The following is a 25,145-nucleotide window of genomic DNA, read 5'->3' as shown; positions in this document are numbered from 1 at the left end:
CTGGGATAGGTCTGGGTGCAAGTAGGTTGAATCAGGGTGAAGTCTTGGGCCAGTCTTAGTGCAGGTGTGAGTGGAGATCTGGGTGAATCTGGGTGACTTGGATCCAGATCTGGGTGAGGCCTAGGTGAGTCTGGTTATAGTCTGGGTCTGGGTTCAGGTCTCTACCTGTTTGCTGATCTCCGTGTCTGCGTGTTTGCCTCCCTGGAGATGCCATCACCCTGACTGGGAGGGCTCCTGTCTCTTTCTTGGGAACAGCACTGTGTGAGACTGATGCTCATTTTTAAAATTGAATTTATTTTATTTTTGATGATGTTTATATAGTTGAGAAGAATGTGTGCCCATGTGGACCACTGATTATGGTGGAAAGGGGTAAAGGTATGGAGGAAAGTGGAAGAGACAGTTGCTTCCTTTTTTTTTTTTTCTCCTTGCTGTGTCTGGGGAAGGGGGTAGAGAATGGGCGAGGGCTGCTCTGTTGCTCATTCCTCTGGCACCCTGGGTCCACACAGTGGGGCAGGCAGCCCCTTCAGCTCAGTCGCTTAAGCTGATGTTACAGAAGCCTGCAGAGGCCATTCCTGCCCTTCATCTGGTCCTCGTGTGCGCCAAGGCAAAATGCCCCAGGAGTCTGCATGTACCCACTTCCCTAAAACTTCCCACAAATCGTTTGCCTCCGCACTAGGAAGGTCAGTGGAGGTCCTCCAGCGAGGACGCCTGGCACACAATGCCCTCTGCTCATCAAGCTGCCCACTGTGCCTGGGGAAGCCCATGGAGTTCAGCCCATGGAGTGGAACCTCCAGGTGCCAGAGACATCTGGGGCTGGCAGGGGGACATGTGCGATGGACCAGCTGGAGACAAGCTTGGCTCCCTTGTCCTCGCAGAAGCGCTGGCCCTGCAGCCCTTCTCAGCCGTGGGTTCCAGTGGCTCAACTCCAGGTTGGTGACCATGCAGGCCAAGGCCAGGTCTAGTGGGAAGACAGGTCCTACTCCTTTCTGGAGTGGTCACTTTGAAGTGCTTTGAATTTCTGTTCTAAGGGTCAAAATCCTGCACCCACAGCCGGAGAGGGTGTGCGTGTCTGCAGTCCTGCCCACCGCTGGGACTCCATCTTGAAGAAGCACAGTGATGTGCCCACGTGGAGGACTCATGGCTGCCAAAGTGTGACCACCTGCTCACTTTGCCCTTTCAAATATTTATTTTATTTTTTATTGGGGAGTCAGATATATAAAGAGGAGGAGATCCAGAAAGATCTTCTGTCCATTGATTCACTCCCCATATGGCCACAACAGCCAGAGCTGAGTCCATTTGAAACCAGGATCCCAGGGCCTCCTCCGGATCTCCCACGTGGGTGCAGGGTTCTAGGGCCTTGGGCCATCCTCAACTGCTTTCCCAGGTCACAAGCAGAGAGCTGAATGGAAAGTGGGGCTGCTAGGATTAGAACCGGTGCCCATATGGGATCTTGATGCATACAAGATGAGGACCAATTGCTGGTGCCTGCCCTTCGACGCCTATAGGATGCCTATAGCCTCCGGCTGAGCAAGGCCAACACCAGGGTTCCAGAGCCCAATGTTGGTCTCACAGGGGTGGCAGAGGCCTGCCCACGTACTTGAGCTTGCTGTTTGCCAGGGTACGTGCCAGGGTACATGCCAGCACCAGCAAACGGAAGATCTCTGTGATTCTGTTTCTGTCTTTCAAGTAAAACGACAGGGAAAAAATGTTTTTAAAGGGATTGGAATACAAAGGAGGATACTGAAAAAGAAACGGGAGACTGAGAGACAAAGAGGGGCACTAGGTCAAGAAGGCTGAAGGGCAGGAAGGGGTACAGGAAGCACAGTGAGGGGAGACTGAGGGGTGTGGGGAAGGGGGCAGAATGAGGGGAGACTGAGGGGTGTGGGGAAGGGGTAGGGTGAGGGGAGGCTGAAGGGTGTGGGGAAGGGGACAGAATGAGGGGAGACTCAAGGTGTGGGGAAGGGACAGGGTGAGGGGAGTCTGAGGGGTGCAGGGAAGGGGCAGGGTGAAGGGAGTCTGAGGGGTGCGGGGAAGGGGCAGGGTGAGGGGAGGCTGAAGGGGTGTGGGAAATAGGGCTGTGTGAGGGGAGACTGAGGGGTGTGGGGAAGGGGGCAGAATGAGGGGAGACTCAAGGTGTGGGGAAGGGGCAGGGTGAGGGGAGTCTGAAGGGGTGTGGGGAAGGGGCATTGTAAGGGGAGCCGGAGCTGAGGAGAACCTAAGGACAGCCCGAGTGTTCCTGCCCCCAGGCCTCCTGCACAAAGCTGGCGTCCCTGCTCCGCTTTAACAGTTCCCTCAGACGCCTGACCCGCCGGGAGGGGGCTGACAGAAACCTGAGCTGCTGAGCCCAGCCGGGATAAAGGCCCTCAGGGAGCAGGGACAGAGCCCGCACAAAGCACACAGCGAGCAGCATGGCGGCCAGGCCTGGCTTGGGGCTGGGGCCCCTGCTCCTCTTTTCCTTCTGGGGGGTCACAGCTCCAGGTAAGAGGGGCTGAGAGCCAGGTGGGGTCCTCAGGGGTCCAGGCCGGACTTTCTCACCCCTGATCCTCCTGGTCCCACAGCTGCCCTCCTCAGACGCCTGGGGGAGCACATTCAGCGGTTTCAGGGGAGTTCTGGCCTGGGCCTGGCGCCTGGGGCTGCGGTCTTTCCCAAAGAGGGGTGGCTGGAGCAGCCCCTGGACCCCTTCAACAGCTCCGACAGACGGTCCTTCCTGCAGGTGAGGCCAGGAGAGGGGAACTCTCCCCCGACCAGTCTCCTGCATTGACCCTCCCATTTCCCTTTGCCCAGGACACCAGGTTCCGGCTGTCAACGCCCTGCGGTGCAGGTCTCCTCTCCTTCGGGGGTCCTATTCTCTTACTGCCCCAGGCCTCACTGTACAGCCCCACTCCCAGTCTCTCCTGAATGAACACACCCATCCTTTTCCAGTCTCTGCTCTGTGCCCACCCACTAGGGCCTAGGCCCATCCGCGTGTATGATGTACTCCACAAGGATTCCTTCAAGACAGAGCAAGTGCCTGCCGGGTGTGTCTAGCTAGGAATTCACACGTGGAAAAGCGTAGGCAAAACCCCCTGCTTTTCGGATCTTGTGCTCCCGGTGAGAAGATAAACAGGCTAGGCATGAGCATCGGGGCACTAGTAAAAAACCTAAGGAGAAACCCAAGAAGGAGAAGCAGTGGACAGGGCACTGGGCACAGGTCAGGACTCCGCCAAGCCCTCTCTCTCTCCTCCACCCCAACCCCACCGGTCAGCGGTACTGGGTGAACGACCAGCACTGGGCTGCCCAGGACGGCCCGGTCTTTCTGCACCTGGGAGGTGAGGGCAGCCTCGGGCCTGGCGCTGTCACCAGAGGTAAGAGGCAAGGCGGGGGGAGGGGAGAGGGGCTTCCGCGGCCGCCCTGACACCAACCCCCTGTTGCACAGGGCACCCTGCAGCCCTGGCCCCTGCCTGGGGGGCCTTGGTGATAGGCCTGGAACACCGATTCTACGGGCTCAGTATACCCGCCGGGGGCCTGGACACCGCCCAGCTCCGCTTCCTGTCCAGCCGCCATGCGTAAGTCGGGGTAGGGAGAGGTTTTGGGGTCACAGGGCAGGATCGTGGCTGCCCAAAGCCCAGCAGGGTCTCCGGCTCGCTGTTTCCTTGCTTCCGCTCAGCTCCGCTTCCTCTTCCAGGGGTGGGGGTGGGGGGCTTGTTCGCGTCTCACCACCTGCAGCAGGCTGCCCACTCACCCTGGCCAAACTACCAAACCTCACTTCCGACTGAAAACCCTTGTAGAACCTAAATGCGATCCACCCCGCACATGCCTCCTCTGCCAGATAAAGTGGCTCTTGCAATACTCATGAGGCACCCCCTTTCACCGGAGCCTTTGGCCCTGGGGGCCACCCTGTAAGGCGCATACCCAGGTCCTTCCTGCCTCGGGCCTGGGAACTTCCCTCTGCCCTTGAGGCTGTGCCTGGCCACCACCTCCTTCAGTATGACACTCCATCCACTTCTCCCGTCGCCCTGCTGTGCAGGTCTCCTATTCTCTGGGAAGTAAATGATAGGACGCCCGTATACCCCAACCTCTTCCAAGCGCCCGCTCTGCCTGCAGGCTGGCTGACGTGGCCTCGGCCCACCAGGCGCTGTCTCGCCTCCTCAACGTCTCCTCCGCCAGCCCCTGGATTTGCTTCGGAGGTTCCTACGCCGGCTCCTTGGCCGCCTGGGCAAGGCTGAAGGTCTCCGGGGGAGGGGGCGGGAACTCGGTCCTCGGTGCGACGGCCCCCCAGTACTCTCTCCCCAGGGCGCGGCCCGAGGCGGGAGCAGGGGTTCGGTTCCCGCGGCGGGCTCACTGCTCCTCTCCCTCAGTTCCCGCATCTCATCTCCGCCTCCGTCGCCTCCTCCGCCCCGGTGCGAGCGGTGCTGGATTTCTCCGAATACAACGACGTAAGGACGGCAGGCCGAGGGCGGCGGGGGGTGAGGGTCCCGGCGCGGCGCCCCTGACGCGGCAGGTGCTTCGGCCGTCCGTCTGCAGGTGGTTTCCAGAAGTCTAACAAACGCAGGCGTCGGAGGATCCCAGGAGGTAGGGATGGGGCTTAGCCCGCCCGCGCCCGGAGGGAAGCCTTGGAAGCGGGAGGAGTCGCCCTGGGGCGCGGCCGGCAGAGACCTGCGAGCGGCGGCGCGCGGGCACCGGAGCGAACCTGGAAGGAGGCGGGAACCGGGGAGTGTGCTGGACCTGCGGCGGACGTGCCCATCCGAGAGGGCGGTGTTACTAGAGGGGGTGGCCCCTCCGGGTGGGCCGGGGCCTCGGGCGGGCGCGGGCGGGCGCGGGCGCACTCGGGTGCAGCCTCACGGAGCCCATCCCGCCCGGTTCCCTCTCGCAGTGCCTCGCGGCGGCGTCCGCGGCCTTCGCTGAAGTGGAACGGCGGTTGCATGCGGGCGGGCCGGCGCGGGCGAGGCTGCGGCAGGAGCTGGGCGCGTGCGGGCGCCTGGGCAGCGCGGCGGACCGCGCGGAGCTGCTCGGGGCGCTGCAGGCCGTGGTGGGCGGCGCGGTGCAGTACGACGGGCAGGCGGGGACGCCGCTGGGCGTACGGAGGCTGTGCGCACTGCTGCTCGCGGGCGCCGGGCGCCGAACCTCCGCGCCCTACGGCGGGCTGCGCCGCGCGGTGCAGGTGAGCACCTGGACGCCCTGCTTCCCGGGGAGCTCGGCAGGGTCTGTCCGCTTCGGGGCGCGGGACGAATCTCTGCGTGTCGCCCCCAGATCGTCACGCGCAGCCTGGGCCAGAGGTGTTTAAGCTTCTCCCGAGCAGCGACCGTGGCACAGCTGAGGGCCACAGAACCACAGGTGTCCGACTTGGGTGACAGGCAGTGGCTGTACCAGACGTGTACCGAGTTCGGCTTCTGTGAGTGACTGGTTTCACCGTCTCCTAAAAAACACACTTGTGCCCAGGGCGCTCATCGCACACGTGCTCCGCACTCACGACTCACCCGACCTGAAAGTTGTACACTTGAACGTTTCCATTGAGAGCATAACACACAGACACTTTTGTTTCTCTGGAACTCGAATTTACCTAGACATCCTTGATTGTATGTCAAATCCTATCTCTCCCCTTCCCCCACATTCAGAAGTAAGTTCAAAACCCTCTCTGCTTCGCCTTTCCTGTAACATGTTCAAATTCTAGCTTCACTTCCTTCCTGCGAGGTCTTGAGACACACGTGGGCCAGACTTACAAAGTAGGAATAACTTGACAGTACTTCTCTCGTAGGGTTAGAGGAGGCACTGTGTGCAGCCTTCCTCCCTCGTGCTGACTCCCTGGGGCTCTCTTGGTGCCCCAGTGTGTATCTGACCACGTTCTAGGTGCTCTGCCTGCACGCTGGCAGAGAGGGGACCCCTGTGAGGCAGGGTAGTGCAATGGATTCTAGGCCAAGGATACGCGCAAGTGCACGTGTGCTTGCCTCCGTTTCTCCTGGTTCACCCCACTCCTCACAGTTTATGCAGAAGGCTCTGCCTGAGCCCCCAGTGTCTCCCTCCACAGATGTCTCCTGTGAGGGTGTGCCATGTCCCTTCTCGGCGCTCCCAGCATTGCCCTCCCAGCTGGATCTCTGTGAGCAGGTGTTTGGACTCTCGGCTTCTTCTGTCACCCAGGCCGTGGCTCAGACAAATACCTACTATGGTGGCCAGAGCCCCGGCGCCACCCGTGTGCTGTTCGTTAATGGTGAGCCTTTTTCAGACAGACCTGGTTCCTGTCCTCCACCCAGCCCAGCTTCCCACATCATCCTGTTCCTTCCTTCCAGGGGACTTAGACCCTTGGCATGTGCTGAGTGTGACACAGGCCTTGGGACCCTCAGTGCCAGCCCTTCTCATCCCTGGGGCCTCCCACTGCTCAGACATGGCACCCGAGAGACCTTCAGACTCCCCCAGCATCCACCATGGGCGCCAGGTAGGGGATGAATGTTGGAGGTAAATTTGCAGGCTCATTGCCCCGTTCATTCCTTTGCTTCTGGTGTGGAGCAGGGGAGGGGGCTGATGGTCCGAATCCTGCCCATCTTTCCACAGAGCATCTTCCTGCAGCTGCAGGCCTGGCTCGGGCCAGCTAAGGAGAACCAGGTTGGGGATGCAAGCTGAGTCCCCCTGCTCTCACCATGCCCTGCCCAGCCACCTCAGTCCTGGACCAAAGGCAATAGCTGACTTACCAAGGGCAGATACGCAGGAATTTGGGATTCAGCACCTGTTCCTTATTATCAAGAGTTATGCAAATATACAGAATGATTCTTTCCACTGTGTGTGTTGGTGTGCTCCATCTTGAACAGCCAATGAGCCATGCTCTTGGAGCCAGGGCCTCTGCCATCAGATTGGCACTTGGATTCTGCCTCTGGACTCCTGGGCTGGGCCCCTTGCTGCTCTGGGGAGTGAGATAAATGAAATAAACAAATAAATATAAATAACAAATAAAATAAAATGTTTGGTCTGAGATCTAACCTCTGTCTCACTGCCCAGGGCCAACTCTAAACCCCTCCTTGAACTTGAACCACAGCCCTTCATTCTGAAATCTAATCGCAGCATCTCTGCTTTGCATACTTAGCACTTGCGTGAGGACCTGGCACATCTTGGATGCTCAGAATGTGACAACATGGAATAACAGAGCGGTTCCCATGGTAAAGCAGCACACTAAACTGCCACTTGCCAAGCCAGCATCCTGTATCAGCGTGCAGGTTCACGTCCACACTGCTGTGCTTCCTTTCCTGTTCATTGCTCATTCAGCCTGGCCCAGACCTTGCTGTTTGACCATTTAGGAAAGTAAACCAGTGGATGGAAGATATTTTCTATCTCTCTAGCTGTAGGTCTGCCTTTCAAAGCAAACATACACACACAGAGACATTTTTTAAAAAGTGACCCTGTGAGTGGCAGACTTCCTTTCTCATGTTTTGCCTTTCAAATAAATATATATCCCGGCAGCCCCACTTCCCTTCCAGCTCCCTGCCTGTGGCCCGGGAAAGCAGTCAAGGATGGCCCAAGGCTTTGGGACCCTGCACCCGCGTGGGAGACCCGGAAGAGGCTCCTGGCTTCGGATCAGCATAGCATTGCATTGGCCGTCGTGCTCACTTAGGGAGTAAATCATCGGATGGAAGATCTTCCTCTCTGTCTCTCCTCTCTGTATATCCGCCTTTCCAATAAAAAAAATAATAATAATAAAAATAAATCTTTAAAAAAATAATAAACAGAAAGCAGGTAGTTAGGAGTTTAGCAGTTGAGATGGCCGTGTCTGACATCGCAGTGCCTGGGTTCAATAGCTGGCTCAGAATTCTGCTAATCTGGATTTTGGGTGGCAGTGGTGGTGGCCCAAGTGATGGGTCTTGTTACCCACGTGGGAGACCTGGACTTAGATTCTGGCTCCTGCTTTCAATCCAACCCGATCCTGTCTGCTGGGTTCCATTTGGGAATGGAACCCGTGAATGTAAGTTCTGTCTCTGAGACTTTCAAATAAATCAAAATTAAAGAAATCAAAAAATGTTCAACCTCAACATTTCATGTACTCTTAGTTTTACTTTGCTGAAACTCCTTCTTTTAATCTTTTTGAAGGTAGGTTTATTTATCTGAAAGGCAGTTGTCATTGTTTTACAGAAAAAGGAGAAACAGAGTGTGAGTGTCCATCTACTGATTCACTTCCCAAATGGCTGCAACAACCAGAGCTGAGCTGACCCAAAGCTGTTAGCCAGGAGCTTCCTCCAGGCCTCCCATGTGGGTGCAGGGGCCCAAGGCCTCCATCTATTCTCCACTGCCTTTCCAGGCTACAAGCAGGGAGCTAGATCGGAAATAGAGCAGTGTCCATGTGGGATGCTGGGGGATTAGCTCTCCATGCCACTGCACCAGCCCCATGTAATGTCATGCAACCTTCCTTCCTTGGCACCTGGATGACTTCTACCTTGTCGCCTTCTCAGAGCTTCCCTACCAGTGTGCCTGCCACACCAGGCCGCCACTTTGAGGTGTGCCACAAAGTGCCTGGGTACATGGAGTACACTACTAGCCTGCTGTCCTATCCCGATACCAAACCTGAGGTCTGGACTTGTCCAGCCCGGATTGCTCCACGGGTATAGCTGCCGCCCATCTGCGCCTATCAGGGGAAGAATGAACGGTTCCAGAACATACTCCCTTCCTGTCTCCTGCCCCGCCCTCATCCCCTGCTGGCCATTCCTGCCCTGGCAGCCACAGTTGTTTGACCAGGTTGTGAATGAAGTCCCTAGACAACTGTCCCCACAAGGAGGAGAAAGCCCAGATTCCTCGCTGTGGCCATAAGGCCTGGCACACTCTTTGAGCCTCTTCCCTGAACTCACTGCCTCCTGCTCTGCACCCTGCGTGCTACCAGACACGTGGCCTCCTTGGGACACTTGAGGTCTCAAGCTGGTTCCTTCCCCTCATCCTGGTGTCAACTGTCGCCTGTATAACAGGCTGGACTGCAAAGCCACCTCCTCCCTGAGGTCTTCTCTCACCACCTCCACGCACCACTCCCTGGCACTGTGCCGGGTGTATGTGTCTCTTAGCTATAAGCCTAATCTGAAATTCCCTCACTTTATGTTTCACTGTAAACACAGCTGTGTCGACTGCGACTGCATATTTGACAACCTCTACAATGTTTACACAAACTTTCTACATCAGCATACTGGCTCAAAGATTGAAAATAGTTTTCCAGAACAGGGATCTTGGCAAAGGTACAACATTTGCTGCTTATTCTTTGCACTTGTGAATTATGCAAACATCATAGAAAAGGTTTTAACTAGGATATCAGCATCGAGGGATGCAAGATCTTGGTGTGTGTTTGGAAGGTTCCTAGCCTGTCTCACACAGTTCCAGCCTCAGACCCTGTCAAGCAGGGCTTCTGCCCTGGACAGAATGCTCAAGGCTTCTCTCTGATCCTTCACTGAGATTTCACTTTGCAATGAGACATGAGCCACTCGTGGGCATGAGGCTTCCTGGGTGTTTCCTGCAAGTTTGGTTATTTCATAAACATGGTGTTGAGCTGAAGAAACAAGACACAAGAGGGTATGTGGGCATACTGTGTGTTTCCCTTTCTAAAAAGGTCAAGTGTGAGCATGACACAGCCTTCTGGCAGGAAGTCACAAACTACAATCACCACCATAGCACGCACAGTATGCAATATACTGGGAACCAACTGATTATGGAGACCATCGATGCTAGGCAAGCACCAGGCAGCCTGGGGATGCTTCCTTTCTGGGGAGGCTCTGTGGTCCAGCCATTCATTCAGCCTGCTCAGAGGAGACCAGAAAGACAACTTGGCCGTAGCTCCTGGCGAGGCCTCGCTCATGAAGGGTGTTGCTGAAGAGCAGCACATTCATGCTGCTGAGGAGTGACTTCATGGGGAGTTAGCACTAAGTGAAGCTGGCACTCACAAGTTCCATGTGATCTGCATTGCAGCAGTCATCCAGTGCACCCACTTTCCCATGATGCACCTGTGAGTCACCTGGCACCCAGTGGGAGACCCCACAATGGACATGTGGATGCTGAGCTCCAGGAAATTCCAGAGTCCGATGCACACTGCACTTCACCCCGTCTGTACATTCAGTTATTTCAGTTATGGTACCCCCTGCTTCATCTAAGTGGCAGACACACTTGGGAACTCAGTCTGAAGCTTTTGGCTTCTGGATCTTGCTGTGGAGCCCTTCTCTGGCCTCCTCCTCATTCCCCTCAGAGGTGACTTTACCTCAGTCACAGCAGGTGTCTCCATATGCTTTCCCACACTCACGCAAATCTTAAATCACTCCTGCTCTCACTTGGGCACTACAGTCATGCCTCTGGATTTTTACCTCTGTGAGGGGCAAGAACTTGAAATAAAAATTGAGGTAGTTATGTCCTGTTCTGGTCTTGGCAATGATTCGGGGGGACATACTATCAAAAGGTCAGACAGCAAAACAAAAATGAACAAATGGGATGACACATAACTAAAACGCTGCTTCCAGAAAAGGCGATCAGGTAACAAAGTAAAAGGGCCCCCTTTGACTTGGGGAGAAACCATTTCACAAACCATTCCTCCGTTAGAGTCAGTATTCGAAACATAAAGCTCTCAAAACAACTCAGTGGCAAAAAATAGACAGCTCAACAAATGGCTGAGGACCTGCACAAGTGTCTTTCTAAAGGAGACCATGAAATAGGCAACAGGAATATGAAAAGTTGATCAGCCTCGGTGATCACCAGGGGCCTGCGGATCAAGACCACGATGCGACATCATTTCATGGCTGTTAGGACAACCTTTGTCAAGAGGACAAGATGTAACTGGTTATATTAACTTTAAAAAAAATTTATTGCAAAGTCAGATATAGAGAGAGAGAGGAAGAGAGAAAGACCTTCCGTCCCAAGTGACTGCAACAGCAGAGCTGTGCTGATTCGAAGCCAGGAGCCAGCGGCTCTCCCATGCAGGTGCAGGAACCCAAGACTTGGGCCGCCCTTGACTGCTTTCCCAGGCCACAAGCAGGAAGCTGGATGGGAAGTAGGGCCGCTAGGTCCATTGCCCAGAGGTTCCAGCCCTGTCCAGCCTTCAATACAAGGGCCTTGAGGCACACACAACACGCAAACCAGCACCCATTGCAGTACAAAGAATAAATGGTAAGAAGTGAAGTGTACAAATTCACTATTATATAGGATGAGAAAACCTAGAAGGCTGGTGTGCAACACGAGGACTAGTGAATACCACCACATTGCCTACGAAACTCTGCTAGGAGGGTCAAAATGTGGAAAAGGATAGCTAGGTTAATGTGTGGCGGTCAAAACACCCTGTCAGGAGACCAGGGCTGAATCCAGCATCTTTGTGGGATGTGACACCCCTTAAGGGCTAACTGAGGCTTAAGGGTGTCGAGAACGCACAAGACCAAGGTTCCCCCACAGCCCCAGGAATCACAACCTCCCTCCCATCCTTGTCATTGTAGGTCTGCACCGGTGGACCCTGAGTGGTCGCTCCTCCCCACTCCGCTCAGACCGCACGAAATCTCTGCCCAGAGACTCAGACGAGAAGGCAGTCTTGAGTTCGGTCTGGGCGTGTCCTCTCCCTCCAGTTGCCCCGACTGCCAGGACATGGTGTGCGCGCTTTCTGCGCTGGGCACCCATCCTGGCTTGGGGCCCTGGAAGTGTCACGAGAAAAAGGGTCCTCCTCTGCCAGAGGATGGGTGAAGGAAGGCAGGTGGAGACGTCAGGAGAGAGGTAAAAGATGGGGAGCGGAAGATAGAGATGGTTTGGGTAGGTGCAGAAGGGAGTCATTTCTGAGCGGATGCGGCTCCACACTCCAGTACCCTTAGCGCGGGACGGTGAGCGCGACCTCGGTGCCCTGGACCGACGGAGACTCCGTCGCAGGTGCTCCGCGGAGTCCCGTTTCCGTGCGTCCACTCGCAGGTTCCCAATGTAGATGTGCTTGCACGAGAAACCACTATTTTGCTTCCACCAAATGGAACAGACTTTCGTAGCTACTTGCACGGAAAGAAACCTAAAAATCAGAGAAGACGAAAGGTCCTTATGAAAAACAACAAGGAAAACCGATTTACCAATCAGATAGCTGAAATGATTCACAGTGAGAATAACCAAGTTCTCCCAGCTTACAACAAAATGGAGACATTAACTTTCCATCCAAGACTCATGAAACTTAGAAAATGGGCTATTGAGAATACAATTTTTTTTTTAAAAATGAGCTATTTGAAATAACCGAAACCCTTTCCTGTGAAAATAGTTCAAAATAACAGAGTAGATGTTTTTTAAGCAGAAATAATATGAAGTCTCCTTGAATTAGTTGGTAAAAGTTTGCGGGGGAAAAAAAAGTCAAGGGGCACACAAAAGTTTTCCTGACAGTTTCAAAGCTTTATAGCGTTTTGAAGACCAACAAGAAGCATAACTTAAAGTAGGTCACCAGTCGGGCCCGTCCGTGCAGCCAGGAGCGCCCTCATTCCCGGCAGGGACAGGGATGCCCCAAAGGAAGTGTTAGGCCATGTGGCTGCAGGTTCTGCAAGCTCCTGCAGATTCCCACAGGGTCCTGGTCCCAGGGGGGAACACTGGGATAGGTCCAGACTCCATGGGTGAAGCGGGTGTTTTCCAGACCAGGAATATCAGGAAGAGAGAGATGGCAATCCCGAAAGAAGTGAAGGGGGTGTGGGAAGAACAAATGGCTCGGAACCCAGTGCAATTCTGAGAACGTGGGGGACGTGATTGAAGTTTGGGGAATACTAACATGATTCTCTGCGGATTTAAAATCTAGGAAGGAGAAACCAAGCTAGGGAAAGAGAAAAGCTTCACTGGATCGAACCCGCGACCTTGGCGTTATTAGCACCACGCTCTAACCAACTGAGCTAACCGGCCAGAGATGGGGAAGACCTTTCAGTTTTCCTCCCTCCCTTCAAGGTATTAAGCATTAAGTGTATTCCTGCTTTGTAATTACTAATAAATAAAGAAGAGTAAAATGTTAGCATATAGTAATTTTCCCTTAAAACAGAACGAAACTCCAGTGTGGACCTTTAGGCGGTCTTGCCAGAGGCTCTCAGCAGGTTCACCCCACCCCACGCCTGTCAAGCGTCTGAGAGCGGTCACTCCGAGTAGCACCGTCCCCCCGGGTCAGAGTCGCGTGTCCCGGACCCTCCAGGGCCGGACGTGGTCTCCACTCACCCGTCTCCCGCCCACAGAGATCTCAGGTTTCCAGTGACTACAGCATCACTTCGGGGACTCAGATGGTGGTGAATTCCAGAAATGTGGCTCCAGACACGGTTACATGCAACCTTTATAACCATCTGTGTCCCCAAAAAAGTGACCTTAGTTCTAGAGTCTTGTAGAAATTTTACATAATGAACAAAGTTGTGTACATGTGTTTGCATCTTTCTCTTCACATGCTGGCATTTTATTATTTTTTTATCCTTTGCATTTTAATTCCTTTATCTTAGGCTGTATCTTTGCGCCCTTCCTTCTGTTTTGACTTACCTAACGTCCAGCTGCACGGTATGTCTCATAGTTGGTAGGGCTCACGCCCCCCATTCCACTGTTGCAAACACACTGCAGGCCTATGTACAGACACCGCATGGAAGAGCTGCCTCACAGAATACTACGTTGCCCATTTTGGTACAGGAGGAGGGCAGGGCAGGGCAGGTGGTTTAGAACATGCCCCAGGCAACAAGCAGAATACATGCCAAACCGGAGCTCCCCCTGTGGATGCTGCAAAGGATTCCATAACCTGCCATTAACAAGGATAAAACTGCGAAGAACTTCCAGAGAGCAAGCTCAGAGCTGTAGCTGTTCCCAGCAGCTGGCCCTGGCTACGGATCTGAGTGGCTCCCACATCCTGGGTGGCAAATCTGCTGGTCATGTCTGCTTTAGCTTTAGGCCCTTTGCCTGGCATGTCTTTTCATGGTGAGACAAGCTTTATCTCCAGGCATCTTAAGAGCTGGGGTTCTGATGACTCTTCTCTATGATCAATTTCTAACCTGTGAAACCTGGAAAATGCCCTAAGGAACCCTAGGGTTATTTCCTCAGGCCACAAAGCCGGATATAATCCCTTCCTATGATGTCTCCATTTCTCGTGTCTATTCCTTGGCACCACCTGTATTTCAGGCATGTGAAGTGCGAAGATGCAGAAAGAATGGATTAGGATTTGGGTAGCAGCTCTGACAGCAGCTTGTCATTTACCCTTAAGCAAAAGGGACAAAATCTCCGATGCCAGTGAAGCAAGCTGTTTGAAGCTTCTGGGACCTAGGAAAAGGCAGACATGAGAAAGTTAGACCTGTCTGAATCTCTTGCAAGAGTGAGCACAGGGGAAGCGAGTCAGCCAAGCCCTACTGCTGGCCCTGTGGCCCATTTTCTCTGTAGAGCAAAAACACTGTCTTGCAACCCAGGCCTGCCTGAGGTTGAGACTGAGCAGTCACGCTTTTGTGTTTGGAAGCTGAGATTCTTTTTTTTCTTCCCATGGGGTAGAAGTTCAGGACGCAGTAGTGTAACTGGGAGAGTGAATGGGGGTTCAGCTAGCCGACGAGGTGGGTGGCAGGGGACCACCACCATCCTGAGGGCTGAATCAGGGGTGGGTGCCTAAGCCACTTCCTGGTCTCAGGCATCCTCTGTGAAACTCTTGGTGATGCACCCAGCTAGTGGCTGCTGCGGGGTTGGGGATTCCTAAATGATCTTGCAGGAATAGGGAGACCTGCCTGGGCTCCAAGAGACCCTCAGCTAAACGTAGGTGAGGTTCTGGTCTGTAAGAATACTACCTGAAGAGGCAGATAGAGGCCAACTGAAGAGCAGGATTTCTTGAAAGACACACACACACACGTAAGAGCTTAGAATAACCGCTTGATTCTGCTTCTGTATATTGCTTTCTGCTGAGCAAGAGTAGAGCCATATTAGAACAAGTATAGATAAGTCATTTCATGAAACAAGTAAAGTTTTAGTTTCCCAGAAATGAGTCAGACAATTACAGGAATAAAGAAGATAAAGAAGCAAGGCCAACACAAGAATGTAGTGGATAAGAAAGTGAGGCAAGCACCAGGTCACCTAGTCCTAAGACGAGGAATACAGACTGTCAACAATTGAGAAAATATACAAAGTTAAGGGACCCCCGGGCTATCTAATCTGAAAGTGAGAAATGCTGACTGTTATGCAGAGTTTATGATTTTGCCCTATAAAAACTGTTCCAAAATGTTTGTGAGGCGCGCAGAGTCCTGGGTGCCTCCAGAGACTCTGTTGCCCATTCGCGAATGCTCAATAAAATCCTCATGCTTATTGCAGCCTCTGTGTTTGACTTGTTTTGCCAATGACGGTGTGGCTCCCCTCCACGGGGTTGGACTCTTCCCGAGTCTAACACACACACTACATGAGTATAGACAAACTGCAAGAAAGAATTGCACCCAATGATGGAGACAAAGTTTGGGTTGGTCTCAGGAAGATGTCAAGGTGTACGGAGCATGGAAGAAATGGAAACTCGATCACCCCATGAAGACCTGGCGATGTACCTTCAGGCATGGCGAGTTGTCACGGATGCTGATAGGATTGTGATGATACCTGATAGGCAGGTAGCAGCCAGGTAGCAGCCGTTAGTGGTTAGTGCCTCGTTAGTGCCTCATCCCTTCCTGACTCCCTGCCCTGCCCACAGCCCTCCTGCTGCCACCACTGGAGCAGCTGGGCTCCTGAGACCCTGGAAAGCATGGCAGGTGAGAGTGAGAGGTCTGAGCCTTGGGCCCTCTCTGAGGAGGGGATTCAGGTGTATGCTAGCAACAAGAGCTTCCCTCCGCCCCAGGACACAATACCCAGGCTCCCTCCTCCTCTCCTTTCTCTTTGCTTGTACTTGCCAAACCACTGGAGATAACAAAAGAGCAGGTGAAGAAAGGAGATCCAGGAAGTTAGTCCAGCAAGTAGACCTGGGGACCCTGCACCGCAATAGCACAGATGAAGGCGTGGGTTTCCCCAAGGCTGCCCATGAAGCTCACTCCCACTCTGTTTCTATTCTCTGCAGCTGGAGGAAGGTTGGAGCCCACTGCAAGTACACATTGGAGAGCTGGGGGAGGGGGAGGAGTGTGACAGGGACATAAGGCCCTGCTGAGGCACCCGAAAGAAGGCTTGGGACAGTGACCAGTTCCAGGAGACCATCCGACTACTGATATTAGGAATCGCCTGTCCCCAGTCTTGTGACCGATGCTTGCCTAAGTTCAGGAGCTTCATCAGGAGAGGTAACTCGGAACAGCCGTCAAAACTAGGAAACCTCCCTGTGGCCGACTTTGTGGATTTCCTGGATCTTCAGACCATCACAACACAGCCAGAAAATGACTGATGGAACGAACGCATACTCATGGTTTCTTTTCTAACCTCTCCTTCCTTTTAAATGAAAGAGAAAGATTGGTACTTTCCCACACGGACAGCAGAGGTCACCCTTGAAGTGGGATGGAATCCCACTGCTACCACAGCTCACTGGACAGTAGTGTCTGAATAGCTTGGGTCGACACAGAGCTACTACTGTAAGAAGGCAGGATCAGAGGACAGCTGATGGGAATTCGTCCACAAACCAAGAAACAAAGGAAAAGAGTAATAGAACTCCCCAAGTTGAACGAAATATCCTCAAACACGCGTTTAGACACAAAAACCAAAAGTGCCAACACATTCTATTAGAAATTCAGAATTGGAATCAGAAGCCGGAGCGTCGCGGCTTCTCCACTTCCCACCCAGCTCCTTGTTTGTGCCCTGGGGGAGCAGCGAGGATGGCCGCGGGACCCTGCACCTGCATGGGAGACCCGGAAGAAGTTCCTGGCTTCGACTCAGCTCAGTTCAGACCGTTACAGCCACCTGGGGAGTGAAGCAGAGAATGGAACATCTTTCTCTCTGCTCCTTTCTTTATTATATCTGCCTTTCCAAAACAAAACAAAACTGTCGCTGTCCCGCAGCGACGGACTTGGTGCACGGAGCCGATAATAACACGCGTGGACCCTGACTGATGGTCAAAGCCGAAGTTTATTAGGGGCATCAGACCTTATACTCTGAAAGTCCATATTAGGTAGGGGAGGAAGTATCGAGCTCATAAACAAAACCATCAACTGTTATCTCACTCTAGATTGGAATCCCTTTAGTCTTTACATCGCGCTAGGTGTTCTCATTTACATGCTGTTTACTCAACCCGTGGGAACTATCTCCCAACAGGTATGCAAGAGATAGCCATTTGGTTGTTTCCATGCAAATACTGCCCAATGAACTGTAAACCTGTGCTCGCTGGCATTCCAGGCTCACAATGTCCTCCTACACAAAACAAAACAAAAACAGAATGAATCTTAAAAAAAAAAAAAAAAAAAAACCGCAATCAGACACGGACAAAATGGAATGAAATGAAACAAAAATTGGCTGAGCAAAAAAAAGCAAAAAAGTGAAAATTACAAGACATTCAGAAAGGAATAAAATGGTTTGATCATGAGACTTTTTAAAGTCTATTTAAAAGGCGAAAAAATCACACAAACACCTTCAGGGAGGCGTACAAGGAGCACAGGGGGCGGAGTGGGGAGAATGTTTTGCTTGGATCTTGAATCCTCTGGAAGAGTGACCTTGGAGTGGCGGTCACCTGGAGATCTGAGGCTTCCGAGTTAAGGACCGCATCCACAACAAGGGTCGGGGCCCAGAGAATCCGAGCCCACGGGCAGGTCCTTGAGGCAGCACAGCCTGCCCTGGGAGCCAGCGGCTCCAGCGAGGCGCGCCTGGCTGCAGGACCGGGCCGGGCTCGCTGCACCTGCGGGCGCGCAGCCCTCGGCAGCGGCGCGGGGTCCCCGGGAGAGCGGGGCCGTGGGCGAGGCTGCACAGGTCTGGGCGCTCTGGTGGCCTCCTGAAGGTCGAGGCTCTGGTTTGTTTCCCAGAGAAGGATGTCTTGTTTCGCTTCGCTTGTTAAGGCTGGAGATGAGGAAGCAGGTGTTTGTTGTGAGACACCAACGGGAGACGTGTCTGAGCGGCAATGTGTGACGGTTGGGGGAAAGGTTCAGAAAAGTTGTTGTATGTGTTGGCCGGTTAGCTCAGTTGGTTAGAGCGTGGTGCTAATAACGCCAAGGTCGCGGGTTCGATCCCCGTACGGGCCAGTGGAGCAGAGTAATTTTAACTAATCAGTTAAAAGCAATTTCCGAATGTCCTCACCCCCGGCTAACCCCTGGTTTCCTCCAACAGAGAGGACTGGGTTCCTGGAACTGAAATAGATAGATACCCTAGCAATTACGGTGAAAATCGAAATTGTAAGGAAGTTGCATGGTTGAACGTTTTTAAAAAGTACTTTTTAAAGATGTATTTATTTTTACTGGAAATTGAGATTTACAGAGACGAGAGACAGATCTTCGGTCCACTGATGCCTTCTGCAGTTGGCTGCAACGGTCGGAGCTGAACTGATCCGTAAGCCAGTTTTTTTCTTAAGACTTCTTTATTTTTATTTTAAAATGAGAGTTACAGAGCTATAAACCGGCGCCCATGTGGGATCCTAGCGCACGCGAGGCGAGGACTTTAGTCACGTGGCTACAGCGCCGGGCCATATGAAGTTTTAATTTGGGTTTTTCCATCAGTCTGAAATCCAATTCACCTTTCTGAAATCACAAGCAAAGTTTGGAGCCTGAACTGGGCTCCAGGCTCCAAAGGCGACAAAGCCTCTCCGTGCGAATCTGGGCTGCGCCCTAGCGCACGCAGCTCTTGGGGTCCCTGGATGTGAAGCGACGCAGCGGCCTCTGCAGCCACGCGTCCAACGCCTGTAACTCCGTGGCTGACACTCCGAGGGGAACCCGGGTCTGTTTTCAGGGGGCCAGCTGCCCGCGTCGGGTCTTCGAATTCTATTGCTTGTTGAAGTCTGGCCGCCTTCCGCACTGCAGGTGTTACAAGTCTGTAAAACCTAGTTTGTTTTTGGAGTCTCAGTGGAATAAAGGCATCCTGGTTGACTCGATTTTTCGCATAGTTCACCTCGGGTTCAATGAGGTTTCACGACATTTATCAAGAAAAGATGCATAATCCTCATTTCCGAAGAGCTCCTTTTCTAATAATTTAAAAAGAGTCTTTCTTTAGGACGCAGCGCGGTAGTCCGGCGGCTAAGGTTCTGGCCTTGCACGCGCCGGGATCCCATATCCAGCGTCGCTCCGGCTGTTGCGGCTGCATGGGGAGTGAGAGGACAGAGGCTCTTCCTCTCTGCCTCTCCTCCTCTCTGTATATCTGACTTTCCAGTACAAAATAATGATGAATATTTAAATTTAAAAGGGTCTTTCTAAGAAAATTAACTTCTCTCTCTCTCTCTCTCTCTCTTCCCTGTGGGCATTTGGGAAGTGAACCAAAACCGGGAATTTCTCTCTCCTTCTCCCTGCACGTACCTTCTTTTCAAGTAGAATGAAAACACTTTTAAAAAGAAAAATTTTCTGTGCAACTGGCGAGTTCAGCTGTAGACTTTTCCAAAGCACCTCAAAGTTGGGGCAGGTGTCATGGAAAAGCAAATTAAAGTGTCACTTGTCAGAGGGTGGTTCCAGTGCTGCTACTGTCCCCAGCTGCTGTGGCTGGGAAAAGAGCAGATGACAGCCCAAGGGCATGGCTCCTGCCACCCACATGGAGCTCTGTGAGCCTGGTTTCAGCTCAGCCCAGCAGTGCCTGTTACAGTATCACCACCAAGGAGATCCAAGCCCTTTGGCGAGCGAACCAGTCCTAAGTCTCTAAGCCTCTCTCCCCCTCTCTGTAATTCTGCCTTTGAAAGAAATGCCTTTTTAAAAATCCTCAGTGTTTACAAAATAACACTGGATGCTAATATGAAAAGGTTAGCCAAAGCACAACATTTGCATAATGAGAGAAATATTCCAAAGAGGAAGTCGATTCTTGCTTGTCCCTCAGCAAGCGATCACCGGTGTGCTAACCTTTGGACCACATTTCCTTCATCCCAGGGTCTTTCTACCTGGTCTGGTCTGCTTCCTGTCCAGGGCATTTCCGCTGCAGGGAGCTCCTTCACCAGAAGCCAAAGTTGGCAGATGCTCCAAGTCCTGGTTGGGGCCCAGATCCTCTGCCCCCAGTCTCCTCACTTTGCCCCATCTACTGATCGCACTTGTTTGTGTCAGCCAGGGAGCCTCCACCAGAGAAGTCAATGACTATATGACAGAGAAATTCTGCCCTTTTCAATCAGCGAAATTGGCCGCAGGAGTGGCATAGCCGGCAGTCAAGCCCAGTGTTAGTGGTCCGGTCTCGTTGCACTTGGCGGTTAAGATGGTCTTTCTCAGCAAAGCTTTTCCTGCAATTTCTCCATCCTAATTTCTTTCATGGAACCCTGCTGTTCCACAACAAATTGTGACCATATTTGTTAGTTCAGACCCGACATCAATCAATGAACGCCTGTCGCTCATTTTCAGCACCCACCGCCTTCACCAACAGCAGTATCCAGGTGCTGTCTTCGGTGGTGGGTCCTGGGTCGTGGGCATGTTCTCTCCGCAACTCCTGCTGCTACGCCCTTCCTGCACCTCTGCAGCCCAGCCCTTCTCTCAGACATGCTGGCACATCTCACCTTTGCTCCCACTGGAAGATTTGCCCATGCGGCTCTTTCTGAGGGGCAGAAAAGGTGACCACTCCTGGCTGCCTGTTCCTACCCTTCACGCAGCCCTCAGTCTCTCTCCCCGATTCTCTTGCAGTTTCTTCTACGAAACATCATTCTCTCCAAGCACTTGACATCAGGTGGTTTTTCCAGAACGTGGATTTCTCTGCATCCAAGTTTTCATTAGACCTAAACTGAGAAACACTGGAAGAATGGGGAGCCAGAATGTGGCCAGGAGTCTACGGGTTTGTGCTCCAAAAATTTAAAAGGACAAGGAAGCCGGCTCTCCCAAGCAGGGCAAGACAGCATGCACCAAAATTACCAATGTGCTACTCTTCCACATGTGAGCAAAGAGTCAGGGCACCTGTGACGGACGTATGCTGTCTTGCAATAACAGAATGAAGAAGTAAAATAGTTGCCAGTAACGAGAGCCACCAAGCAGCAGCATATGATGTTTACATCGGTTCTGAGAAAGATGAAAGCATAAATTCTAAAATAGTAAAAAAGCAAGGATAGATAAGACATGGATAAAACCATGGATATGACAACAAATGTTTGCACAGCTTTATGATATAAAATTTCTAAAACGGCACAGATGGTAAAGCCGGTATCAATTTTGGGGGCAAAGACTGAGGCGGGGAAGGATTGAGTTAACGATTAACGAAACGGGACTACAGTCACATTTTTGGAAACCGCCAGTAGAGAGGTCTCCCAAGTGACCTTGGAGTGGCGGTCACCCTGGAGATCTGAGGCTTCCGAGTTAGGGACCGCGTCCACAACAAGGGTCGGGGCCCAGAGAATACGAGCCCACGGATTCCAGACAGCACAGCCTGCCCTGGGAGCCAGCGGCTCCAGCGAGGCGCGCCTGGCTGCAGGACCGGGCCGGGCTCGCTGCACCTGCGGGCGCGCAGCCCTCGGCAGCGGCGCGGGGTCCCCGGGAGAGCGGGGCCGTGGGCGAGGCTGCACAGGTCTGGGCGCTCTGGTGGCCTCCAGAAGGTCAAGGCTCCGGTTTGTTTCCCAGAGAAGGATGTCTTGTTTCGCTTCGCTTGTTAAGGCTGGAGATGAGGAAGCAGGTGTTTGTTGTGAGACACCAACGGGAGACGTGTCTGAGCGGCAATGTGTGTCGGTTGGGGGAGACGTCCGGAATGGTTGTTGTATGTGTTGGCCGGTTAGCTCAGTTGGTTAGAGCGTGGTGCTAATAACGCCAAGGTCGCGGGTTCGATCCCCGTACGGGCCAGTGGAGCATTTTGAAAGTTAAGCCTTTGAAACAGCGAAAATTCCTCCTCTTGCGAAAGCCTGGCACTTTCACATTATGAATGTTACACGTCTGTAAATCTGTTTGGCTTCGGAGTCTTGGGGGTAATGAGAATATCCCATTCGATTTGATTTTTTTGTTTATCACACACCAAAAAACACATACTCTTACGTTTCTGAGGAGCTCATTTACTGGTAATTTCCGAGTCTTTGGAGAAAAATGTGACTTCTGAATTTTACCCTCTGCCCGGAAAACTTCTTCATCTGCATGAGGCAACAACTCTGGCAGCTTTTTAAAAGTAGTCAGAACTTTTTCATTGCCGTTTTGGCCACTTTCTTCCCTCGACGAAAGGTTTCATCTCTTGGAAGCTACCTTTACACCTAAAAGTGCATTTGCCAATAGAAATGAATGAGGGAGACAGAAACATTGTCCTCCGTTTAGAGGCGAGGATGATTGTCAGCGTCCTCTCACGGGATGCGAGGCCTTGCTGGCCCTTGCCCTGCACCCTGGGCTGGACCGGCTGGTGCGGGAGTCCCCAGCCAATAGGCTCAATCCGCTCTCAGCACTGAGGTGCCTGGCGAGACTTGGGGGACCGACTCAGGCGGTGCAGCTTTGTCGGGGATGTAGAGGAAGTGGGCTTCGAAGTGAAAAACCTGACCCGGAGCCTCGTCTGGCAGTCACGACTGAGCAAGGACTAAAGCCAGGTCCAGGAACTGCCCGGTTCTCTGCGTCCAGTGTCCCACGCAACAGAGCAGAATCTTGACGCCTCAAGGCCCCGATGAAGCTAAGGACGATGTGGGTTCTGGGCACAGTCCTCACCGAGACTTCTCTTCCGAACTCATCGATCCACTCCACAGGAGCCGCATGCGCCTCTGTGCACGTGCGTGGGTTCGTGAATGAACATGCAGGTGTTTGCATGGCACGGGGCGCCGGTAGGAAAAGCTGGTCCCCCAAAGTATCCACATCCGGCGCACTCCGTGTGGCCCACGCATCGGCCGGGACAGGCGGAGGGCAGAAACGCCCGCGTTTCCAAAGTGCCGAGGCAGGAGCGTCTATCAATGTGAATTTACATGAGTGGAAAGCAGCAATCAATCCGTTACTGACTCATCAATGTTTCCAAATTCGGAGACGTGCGGGCCTTCGTGCAAACGCCGTGGGCTTGGGTGGACGGTGTACGCGAGAGTGGCTGAAGGAAAGGGGGGCTTTGAGAGAAGAGAGGGGTTTGTGCAAGGAATCCAGCGAGCTATCGCCTCTACAGTAACCGCTCCTGTTCAGCGCCCTGTGGGATGGGGCGTTGGGCCCAGGACCTGGGAAGGTTTTCGGAAACTCCACATCCAAGACACCCTTTCGGGCAGCCCATCCGAGGAATGGTGCGGGGCCCAGAAGCGCAGCGCAGGTGGCTGTGCCCAGGGACTGCCTCCGTGCGTGCAGGCCGGATGAATCAGCTGCGCCCTCCCAGGTTCACCTGGCCGCCGTCCTCTCTCACCACCGAATTCTCTGCAGCATGAAAATCCCAACGTTGTCCAAGGACAAAAACGTGTGTGTTTTGTAAAGCTGTTGTCTGCTTTTGTTTTCTGTGGGTTTTGTTTTTTTAATGCGGTCATTTTGAATGCTACCTTTGATCAAAATCACTTATTTAATGATAACGTGTCAGAAAGTCTATTTTTGAAAGTTCCAGACTTGTTGGACAACACAAACGTCCTGTTTGCTTCAATTTCTCACCCAACCCTCTGAGGTCGGAAGTCTTGATGGGCGCACACGTAACAGCGCAGGGAGCACGACGACCAGCAACGGTCACTGGAACATTCGTTTCCTACTTTTCTTAGACATTGAGTTACTTTTAAAGCTTGCCTGTGTCTATCTTCGGTGTGTGCCGTCGTTCAAGCTAAAGGTAGAAGTCCAAGCCAGAAAAAAAAAAAAAAAAAAAAAAAACCGCTTGGGATTTCTGCGGTCCCTGGAAGTAGCGAAAAAATCCCGTTTCCCTTTGGCTTCCTGGTTTTCCGTCATAGTAGATTCCTCGAGTGCACAAATACGTGAAATTGGACGAAAATACTGTGCATCGCTGGAAAGGAGGCGGCCGCGGGAGACTGCTCTCGACTGGGGGGTCTCGGAGAGAGAAGCTGTAAGGCCGGGGAGAGGGGCTGGAAGCGGGCGAACCCCACATGGGCGCATCAGGGCTGGGGCGCTCTGCGCGTACAGAACCCCTGTATCCATGTGGCCCGGAGACAGCACGTGCCACCCTCTTCTGAAGTTGAGGCCACATGTATTCTGTACGACGAGGTGGCCGAGTGGTTAAGGCGATGGACTGCTAATCCATTGTGCTCTGCACGCGTGGGTTCGAATCCCACCCTCGTCGGTTCAAGCTCTATTTTCCAAGGCCCCTGAGGACTGATAGGTGAGTCGGGAGACACTTTTCCTGTTTGGGTGACATTTTCCCGTACCGGATTAGCAGCGCCGGGAAGGGTCTTCACCCCCTCCTTCCTCTGAGACCCCTACGCCCCTGGCTACCGCTCTCAGAGCAGCGTTTTCTTCTGGGTTACGCGGGGATCCAGCGGTTCCTGACTTGGTTTGTCCATTGCCGCAGTCACCTACTTTCAGATCTGTCTGGGATTGGCTCCGCTCACCAGTGTTGGAGGCTCCGGAGGAAACAAGGTGAGGAACGTGGCTGATTCCTGAGAACTGTGGTGCTCACACGTCCTCGGACTTCCATCAGGGATTCTTTAGCTTTTTATTTGGGAGTCACTTCAGTCTTGTGGAAATTGTACAAGAACAGCCCAAGGTTAATTCATAGAGGATTCACCTAGTAAGTCCATACACACACTATCGTGTTATATATAATATATATATGATACGGTACACATATTACATTTGCATCTATTTACATATATGATGTATGATAGATAGAGAGTAAGTTACACGTCCTGTCATTTGCTCGTAGGTATTTCGGTGAACATTTTCTACAAATATAAGGACATTCTGAAATAACTACAACGTAATTATCACTTCAGTATATGTACAAATTATATGATTTAAAAAAAACAATAAACCTTTCACTTGTATTTCAATGCCCCTTTGTAGCATTTCTCTCCAGTACAAGAGGGAGTAAGGGTGAGAAATAAAGTTCATATTTTAACTTTTAACTTTTAAAAAAGTGTGCTCTCACATGCACACGTCCTCCTGTGCTCTCTCCCCGTGCACACTTTTCGCACTTTCAGGTCACGTTACTACACAGCACCAGACTCACATCATTTCACAAGGGTCCAACCTGTGTTTGCATTCGCATTCCGACCTGGAGCCTGGGAAGAAATAGACTTGATTTGGTGCCTTCGTCTCTACAGCTTTGGGTAGTATTCACTCAAAAAACAGCGGGGTTTGTTTCTTTCACTTGCTTTTAGA

The 25,145-nt window shown here is 52.5% G+C and overlaps 1 protein-coding gene and 3 non-coding genes across 4 annotated transcripts; all 4 read left to right on the top strand.

Moving 5' to 3' along the window:
* The first annotated feature begins 2,408 nt into the window (after window positions 1-2,408).
* Window positions 2,409-8,564, top strand: PRSS16 (serine protease 16). The gene is made up of 13 exons (XM_040983964.1): window positions 2,409-2,478; window positions 2,559-2,713; window positions 3,245-3,344; window positions 3,416-3,545; window positions 4,084-4,207; window positions 4,338-4,415; window positions 4,504-4,551; window positions 4,853-5,140; window positions 5,230-5,371; window positions 6,005-6,184; window positions 6,264-6,409; window positions 6,526-6,576; window positions 8,409-8,564. Exons 1-13 carry the CDS (start codon window positions 2,409-2,411, stop codon window positions 8,562-8,564), a joined length of 1,668 nt encoding a protein of 555 aa, XP_040839898.1.
* Window positions 8,565-17,964: 9,400 nt separating this feature from the next.
* Window positions 17,965-18,038, top strand: TRNAI-AAU. Its single transcript has one exon. It is a non-coding gene; the product is annotated as a tRNA-Ile (tRNA).
* A 3,619-nt stretch (window positions 18,039-21,657) lies between these two features.
* On the top strand, window positions 21,658-21,731 carry TRNAI-AAU. Its single transcript has one exon. It is a non-coding gene; the product is annotated as a tRNA-Ile (tRNA).
* A 2,292-nt stretch (window positions 21,732-24,023) lies between these two features.
* Window positions 24,024-24,105, top strand: TRNAS-GCU. Its single transcript has one exon. It is a non-coding gene; the product is annotated as a tRNA-Ser (tRNA).
* The last annotated feature ends 1,040 nt before the right edge of the window (window positions 24,106-25,145 follow it).

The sequence above is a fragment of the Ochotona curzoniae genome, unplaced genomic scaffold (genome assembly GCF_017591425.1).
Source record: "Ochotona curzoniae isolate NIBS_2020 unplaced genomic scaffold, NIBS_Ocur_1.0 contig_4064, whole genome shotgun sequence".
Classification (NCBI taxonomy): Eukaryota; Metazoa; Chordata; class Mammalia; order Lagomorpha; family Ochotonidae; genus Ochotona; species Ochotona curzoniae.
The sequence above is the reverse complement of the archived record's forward strand: the minus strand, read 5'-3'. Positions and strand labels throughout refer to the sequence as shown.